General features: G+C 46.7%; 2 protein-coding genes across 12 annotated transcripts in view; one reads left to right on the plus strand and one right to left on the minus strand.

Annotated features, from left to right (window-relative positions):
* The window catches only part of aplp1 (amyloid beta (A4) precursor-like protein 1), a 28300-nt gene extending 26486 nt beyond the window's left edge, over window positions 1-1814 (minus strand). Inside the window, exon 1 of one of the 2 annotated variants that reach the window (XM_053887329.1) lies at window positions 1532-1814. In XM_053887329.1, the coding sequence (XP_053743304.1) occupies window positions 1532-1585 (54 nt within the window). In that variant the 5' untranslated portion in view covers window positions 1586-1814. The remainder of the gene's footprint in view (window positions 1-1531) is intronic. The other variant, XM_053887330.1, reaches the window with a different exon arrangement.
* The window catches only part of st14 (ST14 transmembrane serine protease matriptase), a 64533-nt gene that overhangs the window by 36229 nt on the left and 1306 nt on the right, over window positions 1-26998 (plus strand). For 7 of the 10 annotated variants that reach the window (XM_053887320.1, XM_053887319.1, XM_053887318.1 and 4 more), the window contains 18 exons: window positions 9524-9671; window positions 10208-10365; window positions 11440-11510; window positions 12057-12229; window positions 13802-13837; window positions 14872-15100; window positions 17169-17308; window positions 17372-17475; window positions 17788-17897; window positions 18875-19005; window positions 19398-19502; window positions 19758-19865; window positions 20502-20615; window positions 21451-21570; window positions 21949-22129; window positions 23754-24022; window positions 24440-24576; window positions 25640-26785. In XM_053887320.1, the coding sequence (XP_053743295.1) occupies window positions 10276-10365; window positions 11440-11510; window positions 12057-12229; window positions 13802-13837; window positions 14872-15100; window positions 17169-17308; window positions 17372-17475; window positions 17788-17897; window positions 18875-19005; window positions 19398-19502; window positions 19758-19865; window positions 20502-20615; window positions 21451-21570; window positions 21949-22129; window positions 23754-24022; window positions 24440-24576; window positions 25640-25801 (2280 nt within the window). In that variant the 5' untranslated portion in view covers window positions 9524-9671; window positions 10208-10275 and the 3' untranslated portion in view covers window positions 25802-26785. Of the gene's footprint in view, window positions 1-3813; window positions 4024-9523; window positions 9672-10207; window positions 10366-11439; window positions 11511-12056; window positions 12230-13801; window positions 13838-14871; window positions 15101-17168; window positions 17309-17371; window positions 17476-17787; window positions 17898-18874; window positions 19006-19397; window positions 19503-19757; window positions 19866-20501; window positions 20616-21450; window positions 21571-21948; window positions 22130-23753; window positions 24023-24439; window positions 24577-25639; window positions 26786-26816; window positions 26932-26998 lie in introns of those variants that run through there. The other 3 variants (XR_008416663.1, XM_053887316.1, XM_053887317.1) reach the window with 3 other exon arrangements.

Raw genomic sequence — 26998 nt, forward strand, 5'->3', positions numbered from 1 at the left:
TTGTATTTTGCAGAGCAAGTGTCTCTGCAGCGCACACCATACATGTTGAGTAAATTAAGGGAAGATGACAGTTTTATGGAGCCTAATACCACATTGTAATCCAGCTTTCTCACAGAATAATCTCGACTATAAACCTTCATGAGCAGGTCTTCTTGTGTGAAGCTCCTCAGCCTCGTGCTAATCCCTCTAAGGCTCTTACCGAAATTATTTAAGAATGAAAGGTTTTCTGACTCAGTGAGGGCTAATAAATAAACATCTGACAAATCCTCTTAGGAGACACCAGGACGAGTGGAAATCTGTACCATCGCACTCCGAGTTAGCATCAGCTGTTAGCTTCCCGTGTAGGTGACCTGATATGTGACTCCAGCCGGGGCGCTGTGACTCACTCCCGCCCACTCTCACCTCCACATTTACATGGACTCCTGACACGCTCCTCCACGCTCCCTCCCTGCTGCCAGCCATCAGGAAAACTCAGCCGAGAGTATGTCAAAATCAAGTCTCTGGCCGCGGAAGCTGTAAATATTGATCAGTGGATCGTCTTACAAATGATGCTTGCCGGAGGGTCACGCCCGGCACAAGATCAGGCCTCGGTTGACACGTGAGAAAAACACCATTTTGGCAAGGAAATATCTTTTGGAATTGACTCACAGCAAAGTGAGGGCTGCTTTTCAACTGAGAGACGGATTCAAGAAACTATCCATCCATGGATACAGTCTCTCCACTGCGTCCTGGGGCCTCCTCCCAGCTGGATAAGCCTCACCGGGGAGTCATCCCGGAGGCTAAAAACTGGCTTCAAGTCGCTGCGGCTCTACTCCAAGTCTCTCCCAGATGACTGAGCTAAGGGCCAATCCAGTCACCCTGGATGCTCAGTCTATAAAGATCTTTTCTTTGTGGCTCCGGCAGCCCTGACCATCAGCTTTGACAAGTGACGTGGCTTATACTTTGATTCTATTTCCGAGGAGCAGGACGTAAAGCATGACGTCCGGTCGTGTCGGGGATCGCTGAGTTGGCTCTCATCATTTGTGACTGAAAAAGTCTTCATCCAAACTACACATCAGTCCCTCCTCTGTGCTGAACATTCTCCATGTCTCCTGATCACGCAGACTTTCTTTCCCAGAGCACAAAATGCAACACAGAGCAGTAATGTAATATGCATGGACCTTCTTCGGCTGCTGCACTTGGACAAGGACAAGCTGTTTGTTCCCCTGACAAGGCCACACGGATGCAGGGAGACTCTGAATCCACCAATGCAATATTTGCCATGTCAAACTGCAGGCCCAGACTTGACGCAGCGCCCTTAATATATTGCAAAACACATCTTTATGACGCTGTTATTGCGCACACGGTCCTCCTCTCAGGTCGGTGTGGACGCTGCGCGTCGTTACTCTTGTTGACGGCGCAGTGCATTTACGAATTAAACCTGTCCTAGATTGGAAAAAAGGCCCGTGTCAGCGATTCAAACGGCTCGCATGGCGACGCGAGCCAATAGGTCCGTTCAGATTTGCAATGATTTCCCAGGTCGTGATCTTACCTCGACGGTGAAGGACAATAGTGCCACCAGCGCAGGTATTGCGGAGCGTCCCATTTTCTGCTTCGGTTCTCGCTCCTCGGATGGTGGTGATGACGATGTTGATATTTCGGATCGGAGACTCCAACCGTCTGCTCACATCAGCTGAAGTGATGGACACTGCGTCCTCCGTCCTCAGAAGCCCGAGCTGCGTCTGCGTCCTGCTTCTCTCCACCAGTCTCCAATCGCAGCCGGAGCTTGTATCAGCACGAACACCGACAGAACCAAGCCCAGTTTCTGCGGGTGTTTAAGCTCACCACCCAGTGCTGGATTAGTGAAGGAGGACCTCTGGTGGCGGCGGATGAGAAGTACAGTTTCTTTTCTGGGAGGACTCCAACTGTGTGTCCTCTTTATTTATTCCTCCCCCATTTATTAAAAATACATTTTTTGTTGCGACTTATCTCGTGATGTTTTTTTTATCCCCCCATAACATTTCGTCTCATGAATTGATTTTCAAATGTATACGCGTTGTTTATATTTGTGTGTATGATTATCATTATTTTCATTTACATAAAATATGGCTAATTTCCATGTTCAATTATATTCATTGTTGAGAATCGCAATTTTCTTTATTGTTAAGTAGCGTCTCCGTGACTGTGTTCGTCGACTACTAAAGACGCGTATTTTCTCGTGTGACAGAACAGGGACCTCTGGTGGTAAACTAGTAGATTGCAATTAAGTGCCTTTTTCATTGATATTTTTCCCTTCCCACAAACGTTAGCGCTGATTTAAGAGCATACAGCAAATATTTTTGAATATATCTTATAATACTGCTTTTGAAAAATGAAGATCATTGATAAGAATGGATCTAAGGCCGCGACTAATACATCTGTCACCTCAATTACGACAACCACTCATCATGCTTTTACTGATACTATTACAGTTGCTGCCACCACTACTGCTACTACAAATGCTACTTTCACTTTTATTCCAGTTACTATAGCTGAGACGTACTTTGAATATTACCACTTGATCAGCGACAGAAAACTTCTATACTAGCACTATAGAACACGACCACTACTTGACTTCTGGTACTACGACTGCTGCTACTCCTTCAACTTTCTACTGCTTCAGAATCTATCACTGAAAAAGATTTCCAAAATAACCCAGATTTCCTTTGTGCTTTTTGAATGCTGAAGTACTGTTGTTTTGGAGAGGAGTCGTGTTGGGACAACTTTCCCGTGCCTGGGTTCCAACTGCTCCAGATTAGTGACGACTGGATGATTCTTTTACAGCTTGAAGTAAATAAGTCATGAATATTTCCATGAAACCGTGGTGATCAGCTCTCCGAGGCGAGAGGATACTTTGTAGCTCTGGCTGCATTATTGATGATGTGTGCTTAATGTGCGACACAGAAATGTAACCCATATTTGGCTTCCAATCTGTAAATAAGTCATGTGACACCCGCGACGGCAAATACGCCACGGCTGGAGGGAAGTTCATCAACTGAGGTCAGAATTAGCCTGCTGAAGGTGAGAATCAAAGAAGAGCAGTTAGTGAGTCATAATTTCAAAACCATAATCCTGGCGATTAAGAGGCTTCTCATCCGTTGTGAGGACGCAGACGTTCCCACGCTGCTCATTGAGCGGCAGAAAGACCCTCAGTGGAGCAGCACAGGAGGGTTTTAAACAAAGTGAGCCCTCAACAACGGAGCTCTTTGAGGGTGAAGACTTATTCGTAATGTGGAACAGAAGGTGGAACTTGTAGATGCATCACATGTAAGTGAGATGAAGACATAGTGAAGAATATGTTCGTCCCTGTTTGACTAACTCTCAGCCCAGTGAGGAAAGGACAGAGGGGGGTTGCTGCAAAGAGCTGAGCCAGAACGCAGGGGTAGTGACTGAAAAACAGTGTGAGAAGCTCAGTTATCCGACAGAGACCCGACGTACAACCACTGGTGGCTGCGACGTCTCTTGGAGACATCCAAGTCTTCCCTTCCCCTGACCCTGGTATTCCCCCTAAAGCCATAGGTATCTAGGTGGAACAAAGCCTGGGCCTCTTTATTTTGGCTGCTGCCCCCACGACCTGATCTCGGCTAAGAAAAGGGATTGGATTTTTTATCAGGGATTTTCAGTGTTTTCAGATCGATGGCGTGGTATGAAAAAGGACAGCAGTGCTCGAAGCACTGTGAATACGGCGATATTTTAGCGGAATATGACGTTTGAAACCGAAACGAAAGACTGACTGGTTCAGACTTGCGCGTTCCCGTGTGCGTAGCGGACACGCGCACGCACCTCACAGGTATTCGGGGCGTAGACTCGTGAGGCGTATAAGCAGGAAGTAGACTCAGGTGTTTTCATCGCCTCTTGGAGCCCGCGACTATTTGGCGAAGGCTCCTTTTTTGATAGTTTAAATTCACGCCATTGAATTTCTCTTCAGCGCAAGACGTTGGTGAGCGCGAGGCCGTGGTGACGTGCGGGGATTTGAAGATGTACTCGGCGAGATACGAATATGACGTAAGTGACAGCTCAATCTTACATTTGGGGAGGAGACGGACGACAGTTTTGCTCCTTCTGAGCCGCTGCTGCATTACTCTGAAGTGACTCGAAAGTCTTTGACACACTTCTTGTATTGTTGACCGTCTTTAAACATTAACGTTGAAGTGAGTCACGCTGGTTTGAATGAGCGCTCCGTGTCAGCGCTGTCGTCAGTTAACTCGTTTGGCCAATGAACACCAGCAGAGCTGAGGTTTGGAGCTGGAACAACAATATACCGTGTATTTGATCATTTCCGCGCCGCTGTTATTGAGTCTGTCGTAAGTTCGCCTGAGCTCTAGTGCCTTGCTCAATGGCAGCCTTCCTTGCACAACCTCTGTCATCCTAAATGGAGGCGAGGCCCTTCGTTTTTACTCGCAGAATATACTTCATTTGAAAGTATTAATCGTGAACTTGCATGTTAAAATTGTTTCTTAGCTTTGATCTGGATTTAATGTATGGAGTTATGAAATTTGATTTGAAAAGGCGACGGCTGTCTGCTGTTTTTGGGAGCTTGTAATGCTCTAAACAAACAATTTGATTCAGACTTTATATTTCTGGATAAACTTTATTGATCCCAAGACGGGAAATTATAGTTGCAATATTTTCATCAGCGACTTGATATTAAAATGTTTCCTAAACCTAGTTTCCGCTGAGTTGCACATTTCATTATTACTTTTACGGTTCCCCTTCGTGCTGATTATTTTACTTTAATAACACGGCTGAATGTTGAAGTATTTGCCCTTGAATGAATGACCATGTGAAGGAATATGTGTAGTAAGCAGAAGAGGTGCAATGTCTAGTGTCACCTCAGCACCTGAAGACAGAGGAGCACAACTGTGGACCTAAAAAGTCCAGGAGTTGGTTTGAAATGTCGTGTAAATTGATTTCAATGGTTTAAATGAATTCATTTTTATCATTCTGAATACACCTTCCAGTCTTGGCCATTTATCTTCTGTATTTAACATGTGTAATTCTTGAGCAAAACGGGACCAAACGTTATTTTTGGCTGCACCCAGGACTCCTATTAAGACAGTGTCACGAGCTCAATGCTCTTTTTTTGTATCTGCCAAAAGCATATTTTGCATGATGCATGGAGGATGAAGGTGCATTATGATAATATCTGTTCAGATTTCATCCAACCATAATTCAGCCGGCCAGACTCCCTGTGCCATTAAGCGGCTGGATGTTGACAGGAGAAGCTGCCGGGTGGCGCAGGTGAGCTCGTCGGCGCTCACTAATGGTTGAGGCGGCTTTTTCGAGCAGCTTTTTATTTGACAGCGCCATGAAAGTGGGATCACCTCTGGGGAAATTTGCAGCGTAGAGCAGCACAACTGCCAAGAATCTGAACCAAAGGTGACTGGATGCAGGTGAGGGAAGTGGGTTTTGTTTTATTGTTATTTCTGTGTGCCACTTTGACACTCGCTCCAGGAAAAACTCGGCTCTGACTTGATGTGCGAAATGATGTTCGCCATGAGAACATTCAAACTTAACTTGAGGTGATGTTTGCTTGAAAAATATCTGAAAGTTTGAGGGAATTCATGCCGAAGCAAATGTGAACTGTCGAGCTGACAAATGTGCTTTATTTTGATAATCAATTCAATATTATGATGATCAGTTAAATAAAATAAGTGTCTTTTCAATCTTAATATTGAGAGAAATTGAAAGGAAAAAGGGTGCAGATGATGTTAAACAACTCATTTAACCAACAATGAATGCTTTAAAAAGTGTTTTTGTATTTTTATCTAATGCATAAATATGCTAACATAGATTCAAACCATGAGGTCTTAAATTTCTTCTTCTTCTTCTTTGTATTGACATTGAATAGGTCATAATCTTATGAATGAAAACAGACCATGAATAAACTAGCAACAACTGGTTTACTCGGTATTCGAAGGTGTCAAATGTGTTTTTAACCATTAGAATGTTTTCATTCCTTATGAGTAGATGTTTTGATCTTAAATAGTGTCAGTCATATTTTAGATTTATTCCTTTTCTAATGAATTCAACATTAGTAACTATGTCATCTCAATTAAATCAGATATGAGACCATATATTTCTTTTTTTAATAGTTACTTTATTGATCTGAAACTCTGGACTGACGTATATAAACAAGCCCTTCATGATGTAAGGAAGTCAAAGTCACATGACACATTTATTTGCTCCTTAAATAATTTCCCCCAATGCAGTGTTTCATGTGTTTATGACGCAAGTCGTGGTTGTTTTTGTGCTCCAGATTGACACCAGCCAACCGTCCCGAGCCCCTTAAATTTCAGCAATATTATTACCAAACCATTGAAGCTGTCGTCTTAAAACACTCACATCCCTGCCGAGTATTAATGGAGTGTAAAGATAATAGATGGCAGTAAAACTCTACTAAACTGGAGACACACGCACGCTGTAATCATGTGTGAACAGAAACATTTCATTGGCCTGCTGCTGCTCGTAGTTCTCCTCCCGTAATGCACTGCGAAAGTTGAGGGCTGTGGAGCCAATAATTGATAAAACAGTTTTTAGATGTTTTGGAAGTCCTCCAGAATCACTGAGGATGAGGAGTCATGTGGTTTTCATCGTCTAATTCGATGCTATAAACTGATCTCGGCCCTCAACTTGTTCAGAGAGTTGTCGTGTTGTAACATTTCGCCTTGTTATCCAGCGGTTGTGGGTTTCTCACTGAACTCCTCCACATTGCTGGAAGATGTTCCAAGTATGTTGCCGGACTGCCTGGGCGAGTGCTGCTCTCAGAGATGTTCCTCTGAGACGTGCAGTCTGGAACTCAGACCGTTCGAGCTGCACCTGCCGACGGTGTCACCAACGGGTCGCAATGGATTGAAAACACCTGCACAATTCTCTGCGTTTAATCCAAGTTAAAGCACCTCTGGACGTTACTAACATGGCTTCAGTTTTGAAACAAAAGTACTGAATTTGAAAATGGTCAGTATTTTTTGCAAAATGGGAAGAAGAAAAATATGAATGTAAAAAATAGAAATACTAAGTAAAGAAAGTTTGTTTGGGGAACAGCGGATGAACACACACAAACATGTTGATCTCAATCCAAACTTAAACCCAGTTATGAGTGATTTTGAAGTTTTAACCCTCAAATTGAGGCTTGGTCTTGCAGAAGGTTCTCTCAAGTAGATGTTTCTAAAAATGAGTCCCCTCACAGGCACACCAACATTCAAAAGAGACTTGCTTTTCACGCCTGTAGAGTCCTTCCCACCGCCACCGATGCAGCGTGTTTTTGTCAACATGGAGTGTGAGTCGCAGCGTCAGCGCTCCCTCAGTCAGTTGACTCCGCCTTTTAAGAAGCAGAATATCCAGTGCTCCCCGCCCTCCACTAGACCCATCTTCTCCTGACAGGAGAACCCTGCTGTATTTCACTGCTTGAATTCCTGTCTTCTCATTCCTCTTTTCGAGGTTCATCATGAATGAAAGAGTGGAGTCAGCCCCTCCATATCTCCAGTGTAAAGTCCTAAAACGTCCTGCACTGGGCTGCGGCCTGAAAACACAGAGTGGCTTCTGGTAAAAGGGAAGATTCTGCCTCCTAAGCCTGAAGAATGGGACACGATGAAGCATGTGTAATGGCTTTATTAAGCGCTGATGGATAGATTGATTGAAGAAGGGACCCCGCAGCACTCGCTGACCCCGACACTAATGATTTCCCTCATTGAGGGCCATGATTGCTGTTCGGAATTCCAATTACACTGGGTGTGTGGAAGGCAGCTCGGCTAAGAGAAGGTCTTAATTGCCGTGAGTTATCATCTGGACTGCTGTAATTGAGCCTCCATCTTAAGGGGCCACGCGTCTGACAAATTGATGTAATAGCAAAGTGATTCCACGGCGCTAATGGTGCTGGTGCGGCTCGCGGGCTCCGATTCATTGTGTGTTTATCACTAAGCAGCCCGGACCCTTCCTGTCGAGGGAGCTAATATCAGAGCTGAGCCCAATATAGAGGGAGGCTCGCGCACACGTCGTCCGCCGCCCTCCAGCGGGGCCGTCGCCTCACAAGGCTGCTCGGTTCATCGCGCTGCTGAACTGGTTAGGCCGGCTCCGCACGCGTGCTGCTGCTTGCTGGGACCAGTAGAGTTCCAGGGTGTTCCCCACTGTGACTTCAAGTTGTGACCTAGTTATCAACACTTTGTTTGCTGCGAACCAGCCCAGTCAAAAGACAGTTTCTGCTGTCTTTAGTTTACTTGACTCGACTGGAGTGAGGTAACTTCTCATGGTTTTCTTTCACTGTAGTCCTTCCTTTTCTGTTCACATCAACTAGCTGATTTTCTCTACCGAATGTTGTCTTCTTTTTTAGATGCCAACAGTTCAAACATGGATTTCAGGTCCTTTAAACCTCCTAAAATATTCCTTTAGTGAAATGCTTGAAGCTCATGTGTCTCTGTTCTTTCTCTAACGTTCCTCTTATAACTCTTCTCTGTCCAACCTTTAATATCCAAAAGAAATGATCTTGAGTAGAGAAAATTGGTTTAGATTAGAGGTGGGATTCGATAAAAACAATCTAATCAATTAAATAATTTGTGGTTAATTAATCTCAATTAATCGCAGTTTGTAAAAGAATATTTGCCACAAGGAGCCACATTTTCCAATTTGAATGAATTTGGTATATTAGTCAATCCAATGATGGACCCATAAATACATTTAAACAACAAAATATTGTTTATTTTGCATCATTTTGACAATAGCACAATAAATCATAATGGTGGCTATATTCAAGTTTTTATGTCACCTTATTTAAACTGAAGCTCTTTTCATGTCTTGAAAATATTTGTGCAAGAATTTCAATGTTGTAAGAATTTTAAGTACATTCTGAGTAGTGGAAGCCCTGGCCACTGTTCCTCCATGTTTGTTGTTGTTGACATTCTGTTCCTGTTAGAGATCTGGTTTCTCCAGCAGGTCATTACACTGTAATACCCATGCTCGCCCTGAGAGTGGTGCTGTATCTCTCTGCATCCTCTAGCTCAGGCACAGAAGAAGGCATGTGCAATCTCGACTCTTTTATTTGGTCTGTTGCACTGTGCCTTTTAGCTCAGCTCTTTCTTCCCACAGACAGACACCTGCCTGACATATATGTGTCCGTTGAATCTCACTTTCAGCCCTTCCCTCACTAGGGACCCCTATTCCAGCAACATTTCACCCTCAGTCCAGCACAAAACTATGGTCTTGGAATTGGGGGAGCTGATCCTCATCATGGTTTCTTCCCACTCAGCCGGCAGTTAGAGCTGTTGTATTTATCAAGAGCTTCCTCTTCTCCTTGTTTCCTTTTCCACCGCTGTGTCCTCTGCTGGTTGCCTTTCATCCAGGACTCAAAAGTAGACACAACAAGTGTGTCAGCTGTTAAGATTCCTGACGCTCAGCTTCTCTGTGGACGCTGGGACTTCAGTAAATCACCTTGATTCTCCCACAGTCTTCAAACAATGTGTGTATCATTATGTATGATCTCCCCGACCGTCTCTTTTTGTTCCTGCTCCAGGGCCGCGGTGGAAACCACGAGCGGATCGACTTCTTAACCAGCAAAGAGAAAGTGCCATCAAAGCGGAAGCTTGGCGTGGTGATCGGAGTCCTGGTGGCGGTGCTCGTCCTCGCCGCGGTCGCCGCCTTCCTCATCTGGCTCTTTGTCTGTACGTGCTCATGTAGCGCTGCCAAGCAAGTGACAGCTTTGAATTACTCTTAAGTGTTCAGTTGCAACTTTGTTTGTGCGGCAAACGTGTCTCCCTGTCAAGACCAGCCTCTGAAAGTATCAAGTTGATCATCGATGCCGGCTATGAAAGCGCACTGCTGTGATATCAAACTGCGCGAGCGGCTTGTTCCGACTTCATAATTTCCCATTAGGGTTCCCAAACTTGACATGCCAGTCTTTCTCCTCTTTAATAATGCAAAGCAGGGAAATGTCACAGTCCACGGCGTGGCTTTCATGTGGTTTACACACTCGGAGACTGACAAAACTCCCTCTGAAGTCCCCATAAACAGCCTCTTGACTCAACAGCTTTAATTGCTCTGAACGCCGAACTGTCATCTCAATTTGGGATCACTCACTTTTAATGGAAAAAACAGTTTCAAAGCCCGTTTGAAAAGTCTCCGCTCAACGTCGTCGGCAGCAAGGCTTCGTGTTTTATTGATCAAACCCTCAACACTTCTTTTGTTTCTCTGCCTGCAGTTAAAGATGCTGACTCGTCGACCCTCAGCTCTCAGCTGCGTCCCGCCGTACATGTGTTCAGCGGACATATGAAGCTGGCGGACGTGCCGTATGACGAGAAGCTGGAGGACACCAGGAGCCGGCAGTTCAGCAGCCTGGCTGACAAGCTACAAGGGGTCGTAAGTTCTGTTCATGCCACTACTCGGGCCGAGGGTAATGGGTTTCTAGGTCTGCAAATTGGGGGGCAGCAGCTGGAACAGAGAGGCCCAGATGTCACCTCTCCTCTGAGGGAATACAGAGTCATTCCAGGCCAGCAGAGGGACATAGCGTGTCTGTCCCAGGGCCTCCTCCCAGTCCTGAATAACTGGCTGCTCATATCGGCAACACAATGTTCTTGGATGTAGGTGAGAGCAGAAATGTGGAGGGCTTTGTTTCCAGACAGGAGAAGGCGTCTCCTCATCCAACCTGGACTTGACCTTCCATCCTCTTCCTCCATCTTGAGAGGAGAGGACTTTCCTCTTTTAACGTGTAATAATTCTCTTCTGGACCACAAGAAACAACTCTGCGGACCAGATTTGGGCCCCGGGACTTTGGCACATTCTCCGAAGTGGAGTATAAAAAAAAAAAAAAACATACAGGAAGTGGAAACTTAGAGGTAGTTTACTGGAAGGTGAAGCATTTATTTTGGGCTCAGGGTTCCATAAATAAAAATCCACTCTTGTGTTTGGTACGTTTGTAACGCGAGTTGTCAAACATCAGCTTGAAGATACACAGCTCTTCAGGAGCGGCACCTGTCACGTTGCATTAAAATCAAAATTACAGCTGCGGAGTGGTGTTGGCTTCTCCTCCAGAAGTGTCTTCAATTTATTGGAACTGTTGTATAACCGCCACAAAAACAGTTTTTTTCTCCATAACGTTAAAACTATCTCCTAATATTTTATTTTCAGGCCGTTTATCATATTCTCCTGTTTACCCCTTCAGCCAGGACTCCGTCACTCTGACATTCTCTCATCTGTTTTTTCATGACTCAATATGCGCGCCCTAAGGTCGGCCAACGCTGTAGATACATTACACCCTCTAAGCTTTTTCGGCGTCTCCAACCTCGAAAAGTGGCAGCGGTTTCGGCTAAAGGCGAGACACTCGCTGGGAATCCTTTTTTTTCCCATATATTTACATGCTCATTTGTGCCGTGTCCCGAGGCCGGCCGCAGGAGTTGTCGTGAAGAAGTGTAAAACACATTTGTCTCTCTGCAGCTGGACCAAAACTACAAGCTGGATTCATTGTTGGAAAAATACTACACCAAGTCTGTTGTCACTGCGTTCAGGTGAGACTCTAGAAACCCCCTCTGATGGAGGAGTGTCTGTCAAGTGATTTAAAGGTGTCATGGGAAACCATGGGAAATTTCCCGCCAGTGTTGCCCCAACATGTCCTGCACCTGAGCTAGTCTCGATCCTCCTTCTGAGTCTCACCTGTCCTGGTCACCATGATCAGAACCCTGGTTTCTGCAGCAGTCTTCTCCTTCAGAAAGCCCAGCACTCTCTCTGAGACCATTTTGAGTCTTTCATTTTGGTGCTAGCTTCCTGTTTTCTAACACGGTATGTGACCCTGAACGGTTTCTCGTAACATGTTGACTTCAAAAACTATTGGGTCACGCTGGTTCCCGCTATACAGAACATCACATCATCTGGTGAAGCTGTGAAGTTGACAGAATATGAAAGTTAAAGCATTGAAATCATACCCATAAATAAAAAAATCCATGTTTAATGTCTTACATTTTGAATACTGCCGTGATCACTGGTTTAGCTGGACTTTTCAGTCTCAAACTAGTTCCATTCAGAATATTTTTTTTCATTTTTCGTTGCCTTCCCAGCGAGGGCGTCATCGCCTATTTCTGGTCCCAGTTCGACATTCCCATCTCGGATCTTGAGCTGGCGCCGGAGATCTCAGAGGAGCGTGTGTTGGAGAATCTCGAGATGATCGCTCAGCAGCAGAGGAGCACGACGAACACCGGGAATGTCAAGATTGTTGAAATCACGGCCGCAGGTGAGGGTTCAGATGGTGCTGGTGTCACGCTGAAAGATGCGATTCATCTGAATGATGGGTGGAGTTTCACACCAGCCGTTGTTTACTTTGTCGGCCAGCCTTCTTCCTGTATAAATTCAAACTTTGCGCTACAATTAAAAGCGTTAACAAAAACAATATAGAATGAGGAGTTCAAAATAAGAATCATCGAAAATGAATTTATTTCTGATTTTTTTCTATGTCAAAGCAAAATTTGGTGAAGCAACATGCTTAGAATTATTAAAATTTGTAGAACATAAAGTATATATTTTGAGATGTACTTTCCTAACTAGTATTTTGAAACCTGAGGTGAGGCATCAATTTCAATAGATTTAATTTAATTTATTTATCTAATAGATTAATGAATAAATGAAGAGAGACTTGCTCATGCATGGTGCAGGTTGATGGGCCTGTGGGTGGCGCTGTGATGTTCCAGGAACAAACACAGCTTGAGCATCGTGCTATGTTAGCAATCCCACACATGGACACTGAGGCGTTCGTGTGGCGAGGTTGAGCTCTCATCACAAGTCACTGGAAATCGGCACACAACAGAAATTGCCCCCTAAAATCCCAGTGTTGTGGTCAACTGTGCTGGCGAGAGTAGAGGTCAGCGTTTGCTCCTGAGGTCACTCAGAAGGTGGTTCTGTCGTCTGCTCTTCTAAGATTCAGAGACAGAAGTCTGCAGGCCAGACGCCACCCCTGTTTGAACATGTTCTTTTTTAAGAAGCAACAATAGTCTGAGGTGCTCTGAGAGCAACGTTTCAGGAACTACCATGTGTCACGCAGCAGTGCTTTAATGTCACGCCGGTCCTCACTCCTAAACAGTGACCTTTAAAAACCTCTCACTCTACACGTGCACCTTCTTAAAAAGCGAACATACTTCATATTTCTTTATTAAAAAAAACAGCCCCCTGCAGCCGCCTCAGTAAATATGTCTTAATATCTGACATTTAGGCACCAACACAATTTGGTTACACGTGACGCCGTTTCCCCAGACATTTGTTTCCATTTCCGTCTTGCCGTTCTCTACCTTTCTCTTTGCATTATTGGGATCGTGTGTGAGCGCTGCTGATAAGATGCTAAGCCAGACAGATAAGAAAGACCCCTCGTCCTGTGTTGAATCGAAGCTTGCACATTTTATGCACTTTGGATGCTCTAATGATATTAGCTGGGCCCTGGCGTGGCCCTGCACGGCCATTTTTCTTCTTTTTGTCTCCTCAGCATTCACATTGCATTTGTCAAGCTCCGGGCCGCCGTCCAAGAGCCGGCCCGGTGACTCAGAGGTTTAAGATCTCTTTAAAATGATTTCTGTGTGTATGATTTGATGTCAGCGTCCCAGATAGTTAGAGAGAGAGAGAGAGAGAGAGATGTACGGTGGGCAGGTGCGGCGGGCCCTGGGAAACGGCTTTCCTTTAACTGCAGGGAAATGTCACCGAATATATGCAACCCAAGTACTGTTGTCTCACGCTTCATATTGTATCAGCCTCTGAGTTTGGGTGACCTTTTCTGAAACGACCTGATATGCACCCCCCCACCCCCCTCTTCTGTTTACAGACACAGATCCTCGCATGGCAAGAAACCCCAGAGCCAGTAAGTGCAGCGTGGCCACTTTCAGGCTGTTGATGCTCTTCACAGCCTAATGGCACTTTCGCTTCAGCTCTCATCGTGGGGGCGTTCACCTTATCGTTCCTCGTTCAGAACAAATGCATACCTCCTTGCCAAAACATCTTATTGGGCTAAAATTGATGCATTTTTAGGATTGCAACATGGCTAGCATTTTTATGGCCGCAAATTTACTACAATGTATTTCATGTAGAGTTGTTGACACAGCACAGAGTTGTTGTTGTTGTTGTTTTTTGCCTACTCCAGTCTAGAGGTTGAGGTTCGGGTTAACTCATGAGGGGCACTGGTTTCACTTCATACAGTCAACCGTGTCCCAGCACCTCCATTCATCATGCCTACGAGGAGGCTCCGTGACTGGAGCGCACATGAGCTGCGGTATATACCAATAGGCGTTTATACATTTTTTCCACTGAAACACCTGCGTGTGAGAATGTGTAAACATGCAACGTGGAAGGCTAACATCACCGTCAACAGGACACTTGCAAATGGTCTCTATCTACTGCCTGGGAATGAGTAAGTGTTGTGGTTTACATAGAAAGAAACTGATAGGTTTCCATGACTACCACACCTTGGGTCTTCACTTGGGCCCTTCCAGTGTGACCTCACTGGGAGGAGCTGGGCAGTGGCTCTACTCTGAGCCTCTCATGTTGAGCGAGCCCTTCAACAATATAGCAGCAGTTCGGTGTCTGATTCGGAACCGTGGGACCCACTCTGCTGTAGAGTTTCAGGACCCTGATGCAGCCGGAGCTGAGTCATTACTGTAGCTGGAGTCCATCAAAAGGATTCATTCAAAGTGAATGCTGCTGCTGATTAGTGGGAGAAGGTCACCATGTGAGCATCAGAACTCAAAGATAAAACACAATGGGTGATGGCGTTTTAAGGAGAATCCAAAAGCATATTTCAGTTTGAAGAGATTGTGAATTTACAGCTCTTCCTGTTTGAGTTATTGAATGATTATTCTCTCTTATTCCTTATTCCTCTGTTCCCACCCTTTCTTGTAGAGGAGTGCGTCTATCGCCTGGAGGCAGACGCCACCCCAGCTCACTTTTCATCTCCAGGCTACCCGAAGGGCTACCCCTCAGAGTCCCGCTGTCAGTGGCAAATCAGAACCTCAGAAGACAAGGCCATCTCCCTCACTTTCCCTTTCTTCCACATTGAGGACGACTGCTCCGATGACTTTGTCTCCATCTACGACTCTTTGAGTCCAGATGATTCTCAAGCCATCACTGTGTAAGTTGTTAAAGCGGCTCTGGTGAGTGAGTCTTGCATTGTAAGCTGGTACTACTACGCAACTTTGTCATGGCGTTAAACCTCAACAAAGTGAAGTAACCCGCGAAAAAACGGCTTATCCCAGCGCTCGCCTGCGTCTGCTTTTGTCACCTGGGCAGACTGCCTTTTCAGTTCCTCCTTCCTCATCCAGCTTTGCTAATCGTGTTAGTCCGGTCCAATTTCCTTCATCCTTTGTTGCCGTCAGTGAACGCACTGAACGGTTTGCAACCGTGGCTGCATCTGTCATCATCCAGTCTCCTTGATGATACCGTCATTTTGATTGACAGGTGCTCATCCGCATCGATATCCCTCCGACCAATTAGAGGCCAGCTTGGGGTCACATGCTTGTGTGACGTTTCAGCCCGGCCGCACGCTGGCGTTTCACCCCTTCATTGTAATTGATCAGGTGACCAAGAAAATCTGGCCTCCAAGTGGGTCAAACATGATCTGCCAAAAAGTGGTGCAGACCATAAACACAGCCGCCTTTAATCCCAAGTGCCTGGCTGTGAGTGCATTAAATGATTGGGGTTTAATCCAGGGCCATACAGTGAGTTCGCCTTCAAAACAGCAATGACTCTGCTCAAGTCATTGGAGTCGTCGTCTGCTGGTTAAGATGCCACTGAAATAGATGTGAAAAGATTTGCCTTCAGTTTTGCAGCGCCTTCAGTAGCACTGAACTGCTGCTGTGTCGTGCCAAGTGCTCGCCACCTTCCTTTTACACGTGGAACCGTTTTTTTTATTCCTTGTTTCGGCCCTGGATCTGTCCTCTTTGTGCATGCCTCATTTTATTGTTAACTTCTGTGACCTCAGCGAGATTGAATTGGCTCAAAAAGACCTTCCGTTTTAAATCTGCGTTGAGTGCCAACCTGAATCCTGCCATTACAGAGTGTAATTGCACTTTGTCTGTGGGGGGAACGAAGAGTGTGATTACGGAACCACTGGCTCTTAAAAGCAACATCGGTTGTAGCTGCAGGCAATTCAATCTCAGTAAGCGTTGCCAAACAAATATGCTTTACCGGGTGATGCAAGACAAAAAATGTTTTAGTGCTTTTGAGCTGCTTTATCCAAGGTGAGTTTTATGGCAGCTGTAATGTTCAATTCTATAATGGCTTTATGTACTGTTGGGAGGTGTACATCTGCTCTCCGACTGTCGACACTTTCTTCTGCTGAGTGTTGGACGGTTATGTTTGGAATTCATCTTCACTGGAATATTCATTGGTACGTTGGAAAACCAGCTGTGATTTTGGAAAGACGCGGAAGAGATCGAAAGGTTATTGTGCTTTGTTGCACTGGTTGTTGAATGTTTGTGCATTACCACATATATATATATATATATATATTTAATTTAAGCCTTGGCAGCCTTTGCCAAACCTTTCCCTGGTGGTACCTGGCTGGCTTTCTTTTGCATTGTCTTCCCAGGACAGTCTGCAATTCTCTGCACTCCAGGTGGTCACTTGGGGACCCAGGTCTTCCATAAACTCTTAGGCCTTCACTGTCACCAGAAGACCTACTGGTGCTTGGGGTCGGCACCTCTCCTGCTGACTCAACAGAATCCGTTTCAGCAGCTTTTGGGCAGCTCCTCAGGAAGTACGCCAGTGAGAGGATCGTTCTTTCTTAGTGTTTATTATTTAGTAGTAAAACCCATTCTTGACCCATTTTGACTTTTGCAGCACAACTTTTAGGTTCAGGTTGATCCATGTCTGTGAGTTGTGTAGCAGGCTATAGAATGAAGAGCATACACTGCCTGGCTGGAATGAAACTCGCCGCCTGGATTTGGCTATTCAGTGTAGTTGCAGTGGGTTGGGTCTAAGTGATGTTATCTGACTGTGTTGAATACTTTGATCCTTCCATGACGGTACAGTACGCCAAACCTCAACCCTGTTGACACTCTTTGGGATGTGCATGGCGGTTGTCCTCTCTTGAGATCGATGCCCAACAAAGTGTTGGGTGTGTGGCCTCTTAACGTTGACGGTGAGCGAATGTTGATGGTTGGCTATTTGTTGAAATTGTGATGGCCCCCCCCCCACAGGAAGTGTGGTCAGAGGCCGCCCACCAACCCTCTTCAGGTGGTGTCGTCTGGAAACATCATGCTCGTCAACATGATCTCGGACGGCGAGGAGCATCTTCCTGGATTCACCGCCGAGTACAAATCCCTCCCAAAATCTCTAGGTAATCCTCTGGCAGAGTTCGCAGCCAAGTCCTCATGTGACTTTAAAATGGCGGTTCTTTCAGTTCAGAAGTGCGGCGGCGTCCTGTCTGATCCGAAAGGAGTCTTCACCTCCCCCCTCTACCCTGTCTTCTACCCTCCTGCCATCGACTGCAAGTGGACCATTAAGGTTTGATACTGCCCCCTCCTCTTCCCCTGTACCTCCCCATCACTGTTTCTCTGCCATGAGAGAAATGCTGAGGCAGCGTTCTGGAAGCCAAGCTGTTCAGTACCTCCTCTATCTTCATCTGTCAGAGTGCTGCTGCTGCAGTTGTAGCCGAGCCGCAGTATTTTGTTGTTAGTTTTATTTTACGCTGCGTGTGTGTTGGTGCATGTCGGTGTGTTGCAGCTTGTTCAGGGGTACGGGTCTGTTTATGAGCTGCCGTGTCTGGCCGGACCGGAGCGTAATGTACTCCTAATCACTTTCGTCTCCCGACCGCAGGTGCCTGCTGGGAAAAAAGTGCAGGTGAAGTTTAACATGTTCCGGATGAAGGAGCCCGACGTGGACACTCGCGTCTGTCACAAAGATTATCTGGAGGCTATGGGCACAAAGTAAGATCCCTCTTCACTTGGCTGGAATTATGGGATCTCTCCAGTTTCAAACCACTCGGATGTTATTTATTAAACCTGGCATCCGGCCCTTCGTCACAAAATACGACTGCTGCTCTCTGCAGGTTAAACTAAATGGTCTTTGAAGTAATGGCTTTTATTTAAACATATTTGTCTTCCACTAATGGCCTTTCTTAACTCTTAGTGCACAAATTCAGTACCATCCACACACAGGGATGTAATCAAAGTAAAACCAACATTAGGATTATAAATGCTGCTCGCTCCTCTGGACTACTGTAGCCTCTGATGACTTGGCCCGACTTCTATCTTACTGAAATGAGCAGCTCCTGTCCTGTCCTGTCTCCACTGTATGAAGAGAAACTAAGTCTTTTACCAGGGGGAAATGAGACGCTGGGATCCAAACAACAAAGCTAAAACAAGTCAATAATAATTCAATAAAATATTGGACAATAAATTCCGGAAATTAATCGCAGACAGATATGAATCATTCATCCAGTAAATTCAGAGAATTTGGTGTTTAGCCAGAGAAGTGAGGGGAATGTGAGGGTGGTGGAGGAGTGGTCAGTGAGACAGCGCCCTTGATGGACGGATCTGAGGTGAGAGCACCCCAGGAGTCAGGTTTGGTGATGGACAGGATTCTCCTAGGACCATGATGTTTGCTGATGGTATAGTGTTGTGAGAGTCAAGTGGAGAAGCTGGAACGTGAAAGTCAGTTGAAGCAAGAGAGAAGAATCTTATACGGTTGAGAGGTTGTTACTGGGGAAGGACGAGATAAAAAGGGACGTGCGGAGAAGCTTGGAGACAAAGTTGGGGAGGAGATGGTTTGAACTCATAGAGAGGAGAGACTGTGTTGGAGCAAGAATGTTGACCATGAGGACATGGGGGTGTTACTCTGTCGGGAGAAGGGAGCGGTTTGTTCTTATTTTGACTTGTGTTTTCTCCGTGTATCTTCTCTGCAGGTACTGTGGAGAGCTGATGTCTTTGGCTTTCACCAGCGACACCAATATCCTAAATGTACTTTTCCACTCTGATGAGTCGTACACCGACAAGGGCTTCAGCGCCGAGTACAGCACCTACGATCCCCAAAACCGTGAGTTGAAATTGCTGGGCACTTGACATGATGGCTGTGCTTTTGCAGTGAGAGTGCGACTCGCGCAGCCTGCTATTTCCCACCGAACGTTAGGTGTCTGAGTGACAGTCAAATGGCGCAGTTAAGTAATGGGAAGTGGGAATCCAGCGCAGTCCAACTCTTGACTAATCCCAGCTGAGCTTGGTTATTGTGTCCGTTTTATTTAGCGCTGTCACTCAGCAGCACTCCACTCTGGGAGGCCGGCGCTTGTTATGTTGTCGCTGGGATTTATCAGAATGGATTCATAATTGCTCCCATCAGCCGGGACATGCATCAGCAGCGGTGTGAGATGGCGCTGTCACTAGATTGTCACCCTGTGTTTTCTCCTTCTCCCCGTCCGTGTTTATGAGCAGCTTGCCCGAACAAGTTTGCCTGCGCATCAGGAATCTGCATCGACAAAGCGCTGCAGTGTGACGGCTGGAACGACTGTGGAGATATGAGCGACGAGATGAAGTGCAGTGAGTCCACTTCCTCCTCCTTCCACACTTCATCAGCTCGCCATGACAGATAGAAATGATAGTCTGTAGTCTTGACACCACCACCTTAGATTAAACCTGATAAAAATAATGAGTCAGGTTCAAAGTTCAACAGCCGCTCAGGTTGTAATATCGAAAATCGCTGTTTTATCGAAGGAAAAAAAGTTGTTTTTGAGCCACAACTGCGTCACCAAAGAGCCTGATGTTTGATAAAGCCAGTGCGTTGTGTATCTCCAGAGTGCGCAAAGGACCAGTTCTCCTGCTCCAACGGCCTGTGCAAACCCAAACTCTGGGAGTGCGATCGCGTGAACGACTGCGGAGACAACAGCGATGAGAAACAGTGCAGTAAGTCATCATTTCTCTTCAGGGCAAACGACGCAGACCACTAAAGTTTGGATTTACTTAACTCTGGATTTCCTCCTGTTCTTCTCGCCTTTAAACTTGTGAGTTCTACAGTCATGCTGGGTCGTGGGAAAAGCTTCCATTTCCTACTTTCCGAAACCATTTACATGGGCCGGCTGTTGAATTTTCTTCCAAGAATAAACCTTCCAATGTCGACAGAATCACCAACACAGGCTTAAACACCACTGTGCCAATAGGAGGGCCAGTGTCAATCAATGTCGTGACCTCGGCAGATTAAAACTTCTGAGAAGCGACAAGTGAATGTGTTTAGGTGAATTATATCGGAAGCGACTGGCCCTCTTGCTTGCTGTTTCTCTCCCTCTTGCCCTGTGAGGAAGATAATGGGGCGCAGGCGGGAGTCACACACGCCTCACCATGTCTGGGTCACGACCTCCTGATCCAGACCCTTAAATGGTGCTGCGTGTGTCCTCCCACTTCCAGGAGCAGAATCTCAATCACATCCTGCTCTGATGGTATTTGCAGGCGCATATTAGCGCGGGATTGTCTTGGCTAATAGAGGAGGGTGGGAGAAGCTCATGACCGGCGCCCCTCACCTGCCGTGTGTTTGCCTGCCTCCAGGTTGCGATGAGAACGAGTGGCGCTGTGGGAACGGAGAGTGTTTGCCTCAGGAAGTCAAGTGCGACTCCAAGACCGACTGCGAGGATGGAAGTGACGAGGCGTCTTGTGAAACCTGTAAATACTTTCTACCTTTTACTAAACACGAAGGACGAGCAGCACAGCTCCCCTTTGTCCACAAAACATGAGCTCGAACTTGACAAATATTCCTCTCTCAGGAGACCATTTGCCTCTCGCGTCCTCCCACCCCAAATTTCTTCCAGTAACTTCTGGAAGTGCGTGTGTTTGATTTGGCCTTACATTCCTTTCATCTGCTGTAAAAATGTCATTGAAAAGTTTGATTTGGAAAAGTAGATATCTCAAGGTTTGATCCTGCGCACGCACAGCTGACTGATTTATTTATAAGCCAACTGTGTCAGAGCGTGAGCCGTGGGAGCGTGTGCTTCTACACATTTTCCTCTCCTTAGAAGAAGACCGTACCCAGGTTTGAATGCTCATTAATGTTCGAAATGTTGTCTCTGTTGGGCATTCAATTGATATTCACTCATGTGAAGCATGGAAGAAGTGGGATCCCATCGGGACTTACCACATGGACCATGATGTTTGCTGATGATAGAGAGGTTTGTAGAGCGCGAAAGGAGGAAATCGAAGACTGATGGATCTCAAAGGTTCTCACGGTGCAAAGTTTAGCACAGTGAGCCGCCGGGGGAATTTTCCCGATAATGGCAGCAGGTGACTTCGGAAGTGAGCTGAAAGCAGCGCAGTAATCAAATCCGCTTCTCCAGCGTCGACACCTCCTTCAATAAGTTGAACAATGCAATCAGCTGCTCAATCACCGACGCATTTTGTGCACACGCCTCACTCCGAGTCCGGGCTGATTGTGGCGACGCCTGCGCCGCTACACAGCTGCAGGTTTTGATTTTGGGTTCTGTCTCCGCCCCCCCCCCCGCAGCGCCCGGCATCTGCTCGGACTTCAGCTTCAAGTGCAGAAATGGCGATTGTGTCAACAAGGTGAACGCCGAGTGCGACCGCGTCGACGACTGCTCCGACCGCTCCGACGAAGACACCTGCAGTAAGAAGCCTTTCACCCTTCTGTGGAGCGCTGCATTCCAAAAAGTGCATCTAATCTCCTCTGTGTCATTCAAAGCAGATTATAGAGAATCCTGCTTGAGCTGATGTTGGACGGGCTGGTTAAAAAGAGGCCCCAGGCATCCGCTCACTTATTTATTTCATTCTGCATTGAAAGCTGTCATCTCTGAAGTTTTGTTTTTATTCCCCTCTCCATTCACGCCTCAGGGTGTGTATTTTTTTCTTTCCTTTTTGATCACCTAAAATGGCAACATGCCTGATTAGGATTCCGAGTCGTCGCCTCGCTCCATCACTCTCCTCCCTCTCCATGAGTGAACCTGATTTTGCGGTCAACTTTTTTTTGTCTGTCTTCTGCCGACAGCCTGCGGAACCAGGCCGTACAAGCTGAACCGCATCGTCGGCGGTCAGAACGCGGAGCTGGGCGAGTGGCCGTGGCAGGTCAGCCTCCACTTCCGCACCAGCGGGCACGTCTGCGGCGCCTCCATCCTGTCGCCCAAGTGGCTCCTGTCTGCCGCTCACTGCTTCGTCAACCCCGACCAAGCGTGAGTGCTGTGCACGACTCCCTCGCTTTTGTTTTGCTCCTTATGATTCATCACAGCAGTTAATTTTTATTAGACCTCATTATGCAAATGCTGCACCGAACCATTGATACACAAATTTCAAATGGCGAGCGAGAGATCTCTAGATAATGCCTCTAATTCAGAGAACCTTGAGGGGCCGCATTAACATTCCTCTCAGCGAGGCGCAGTGCCGCGGCTCGCCTGTAGGTGGGGCGCTAGTCTCGCCGGCACCGGCGTCTGCTGTTGTGTGTGTTGTGTGTTGCAGAGCCGAGAGTTGTCATCTTCGCAGTCGGTGCTGATTCTTGCAGCTCAGAAGGCCATTATTTAATTCCAGTCTACTAATGGCTGCCACTTATAACTGATCCATCTGATCCATTCTCCGCTTCCATCTAATTGTGTTGACTTTTGTTTTTCCTCGGCAGCAGACTCTCCTTGTTTACGCAGATAAGATGATGTTTACGGTGAGGAATGCAGTTGATGTACCAGAATTAAGACCAGATTATTCCCATTAAAGCTCAATTCTTTACTTAATTCTGCAGATTACTGCTAGTCAAGATGGAAATTACTTTCTTTGATGCAGAAAAAGGGAGAAAGGGAACCTATTTTTCCCCCTCGTTCATACAGCCACGAATGAACAGGCATACACACACACCTTTCCCCAGCCGCTCACCCTAAACCTGACCATCCAAAACACACGGCTAACCTGAACCAGGACTCCAACCCAACTATAAAGACCCAGATATTTTGAAGTGATCATCCACAAACTTGTTTTGGACTCAAACGTTCCTACAAGCAGGTGTGTTTCCAAGAACTGGTCCTCAAAAATACAGTTAAACCAGGTACACACACACACACGGTTTGAATCCCTGACAGATACTCTAAATGATCCTAAATGTACTTGGAGAGAAAGTGAGATGTTAATTCAAAGAGAAGAAGAGGGAAACGTCAGGAGCAATGAAGAGTGCGGAGCTCAGGCCAGCAGCTGGCTTCCACCCAGAACGTCATGTTCCGCGTGACATTTTAGGTTGTTTTTTGTTGGCCGTTTCTCTCACTGTGCCATTGAGCAACATCCTAGTGAGCAGTTTTCGTTTCCCTGGAGTGATGAATGACGATGATCCAGAACACAACTCAGATGTTGCCCTCCTCCTTTCATGACCTGAAGATTCAGAACTAATTTTGAGTAACAGACTGACAAAGGTCTGTGTGGAGAGGGAGAGCAGGGGGGGTGTTCTAAAACCTTCCTTTCCTTGTGAGACCACATGTTCTGGCTCCTCATCCACATCGCTTACATTTACCCTTAAATATTCAAGCATGAGTCTGTCTCATTTATTTGTATGACAAATTCACTTGTGGGATTATTCTGTACCATTGATCTTGAAATAAGGACATTGGTGCTCTACATCCTGTTGTCACTTCATCAGCTTGACTTCAGTGGTTCCAGATGAGGAGGGAAGGGAGAGGTAAAGGGGGTGGAAGTGAGAAAAGCTAAAGCCACTCTAACACCTTGTGCTGTCCCAGCCGGCGTCAGTCGTAGCGCCTCTGTGAGGTCGTCTTGTAGCGTCTCTTCATTAACATCTCCGACCTGCCCTGCTCTTTCACGACGCAGGTACCACCTTCCGTCCAACTGGCAGACGTACAGCGGCATGCAGGACCAGTACAAGCAGGACAACGTGCAGCGGCGCGCAGTCAAGAAGATCATCAGCCATCCCGATTACAACACCATGACCTACGACTACGACATCGCCCTGCTGGAGCTCAGCGAGCCGCTGGAGTTCACCAACACCATCCAGCCCATCTGCCTACCCGCCGCCTCCCACGTCTTCCCTGCAGGCATGTCCTGCTGGGTCACGGGTTGGGGCGTGCTGCGCGAAGGAGGTGCTCTGCTCTCATTTCACGTTCACATTACCAGTCAGTTGACTCTGTCAGACATCAAAATGAAGACGCTCGCGCTGAAGCGGCGTCCTTTTCCTTGGCTTCCTGATTCCTCTTCATCATTACCGTTTCAGCCTGCCATCTTCCTCTCCTTTTATGTCTCTTCCGTTTCTTTATCCTCCCAATCGTGACACACTTCTTTCTTTTTCTCTCTCATCTTTCTCTAAGCCGCTGCGTTCCATTAAGCCTTCTTTTCCCCTCCACCCATATCCATATATCGAGGCAGACGTGGGCTCTCCTGGGAGGCCGCTAAAACCTTCATTAGCTGCCGCTAATCCCGCACATTAGCACCTTTGATTTTAGCCACCGACACGGAGGTGAGGCTCCCGAGCGCTGACCCGCCTGTGCTGCTCTTATTAGGTCGCAAGGCTCAAGTGCTGCAGAAGGCCTCGGTGAAGATCATCAACGACTCGGTGTGTAACGTGGTCACGGAGGGTCAGGTCACCTCCAGGATGCTCTGCAGTGGATTCTTGGCGGGAGGAGTCGACGCGTGTCAGGTGAGAGGAGATCAAAGCCGAGGGCCGGGGGGCAAATCTGGCACGCCACTGTTCCGTCTGTGGTCCACAGCCAGTTGAAAAGCAGGTTCAAACTAGAGCATCAACAAAGCATGCCGAGATCTTGACCTGCGCTGCTGGTTTGTCCTTCAGTTCTCAGGTGGAGGCGAGAAATGTTGAGAATTACCGTTATTTCCAGACTATAAGTTGTTACTTTTTTCTTGCTGTCTGAACCCTGGGGCTTATACGACAGCGCGGCTAATATGATTTTTTCCAGGGTGAAATCAGATGAAGTCGGAGCCGATGAAACTGATGAAATCAGGCTTTTCATCTACCCATAAAGCACTCGAAATGCACTGTTTTCGCCCGCGTGTCTGCAGCCCCGGCAACAGAGCCAATCTCCTGGAGGTCTGGAATCGAGAAGCAGCTACTGAGACTGGCTATGGTGTCGGAACTTCGGGCAGGCGAGCGAAAAAACGGTGCATTTTGAGCGCTTTAATGTGAATAAAAGATGTGGGAAGTTCATGATTCAAGTTCAGAACGAACATGAGTCAGTCTTGATGCCGAAGCCCGTTTGAAAAACTACTTTTGAGAAGCTCTTTTAAGCCGGATGCACCACTGACCTTTCTACGGCACAGACGGCACCACTGCATCTGTGGCTTATAGACCACTGCATCTTATGTATGAACAAGATCTATTTTCCTTCTTAAGTTTAGTGGGTGCAGCTAATAGTCCTGAAAAACGATGCAGTTTAAAGGGGACGGGATGAAAGACTGAAGTCACCAGCGGTCACTTGGATGCGCGACAGTTTTTTAGTCTGAGGATACCTCAAGTTTTTATGGTTTGAACAGCAAACTGCATTTTTTTCTTTTGAATTGGATGTGTCCGGATGAAGCCACAGCCTTTTGCGTCCATCCTTGACACATGTTTTACTTGCATGCCTTCATCTGGTCACTTGACCTCTGCTGGCTTCACACACGGTCGGAGCTGTGATGTCCTTCCTGATGCAGATTCTTGGTCACACACACACGTCCTCACAGTAACCCCGCCCTTTCACCCTCACCAGGGAGACTCGGGCGGCCCGCTGGCCTGCTTTGAGGAGAGTGGCAAGTGGTTCCAGGCCGGGATCGTCAGCTGGGGCGAGGGCTGCGCGCGGCGGAACAAGCCCGGCATCTACACTCGCGTCACCAAGCTCACCAAGTGGATCAAAGAGCAGACGGGGATCTGATGGGGGCGACAACGTCGGCAGGTCGTGTCGGGCTACGCTGCGGAGATGAGTCGCTCCAGGATCAGCAGGAGTAGCACCAAGTGAGACCTGGACACAAGCCTTTCCACACTTGCACTAACTGCACACTGAATTACTTGTGTTGTTGAGTGAAGAAAAAGAACCAATTCAAACTTGATTTTAATCGAAAAGTGAGATGTTTTTTTAGCCTTGGCGCCGCGGTTTTCTCCTCACACCTCACGATTGACTTTTGTGAAATCCGAGCTTCAGACGCTTCAATTGTCCGACCTCTCGCAGCAGATCTGCATCACACACAGGCCAATGAGGAAACTGAAGCGAATCCATCAGAAAGCGCTCGACTGCTCCTGGAGTGATGTCAGCGCACGCGAACCTAACAACACGAACAAGGTCATTCAGTGATGCTGAGGCTAATGATGGACGGGAGGGTTGGGGTGTTTTAAACTGTGTTTTTTTTAATGGCTTTTTTTGGCCACGACAAAGTGCCTTTTCAGTCATCAATGAATTGACCCTTTGGGGTCCATTTCCATTTAGTCAGAACCAAAGACAGGCAGGTGTGTTCCCTGTGATTGTGCCAAAATTGGACTTGGATTCAGGAGTTTATCACGCTGAAGTTTGGCGTCTCCATCCATAGTATTGACCGAAATTGTATTATCGATATCTTGCACATGAGTTAGCGACCCACTGTTAGCAGATTGTGTTCACCCCATGTGTCACTCTTAAATGAAGCTCTAAGTTATTTTACCCTTCACACTCCACCGGTGGCCTTTTATCCAGTTAGATTGTATAAGTGCTTTAAAGGAGAGGGTTGTGGGTTCAAATCTCGCTCCGGATACGCGACCAAGCTAACCTTCACTTGCAGAGTGACGTTACTTTCCTGTTCAGTTGTGGCGTGTTGATGTTTTTGTACCCTTTTTTTAAAGTGTTTTATATGAAATATCTGTGGTCATTAAAAGCTTTTATCTCTTCCCCCCGAACCGTTACTGCGTTTTGTCTGCAGGTGTCACGTTGTGCCTGACAAATTCACCGGCTTGTTTCATCTCGCCGCAGCATTGTAATAAGCGTGTACTTCACCTCCCCGTCGCAGACAGCACCCCCCACCTGGGGAACAAGAGGTGACAAGACAAACTCATATTGTCAAATAATACCCGCCTTTGTCACGGCTCCATCCTATTACCCGCA

This window comes from Synchiropus splendidus, chromosome 15 (genome assembly GCF_027744825.2).
Source record: "Synchiropus splendidus isolate RoL2022-P1 chromosome 15, RoL_Sspl_1.0, whole genome shotgun sequence".
NCBI classification, from domain to species: domain Eukaryota; kingdom Metazoa; phylum Chordata; class Actinopteri; order Syngnathiformes; family Callionymidae; genus Synchiropus; species Synchiropus splendidus.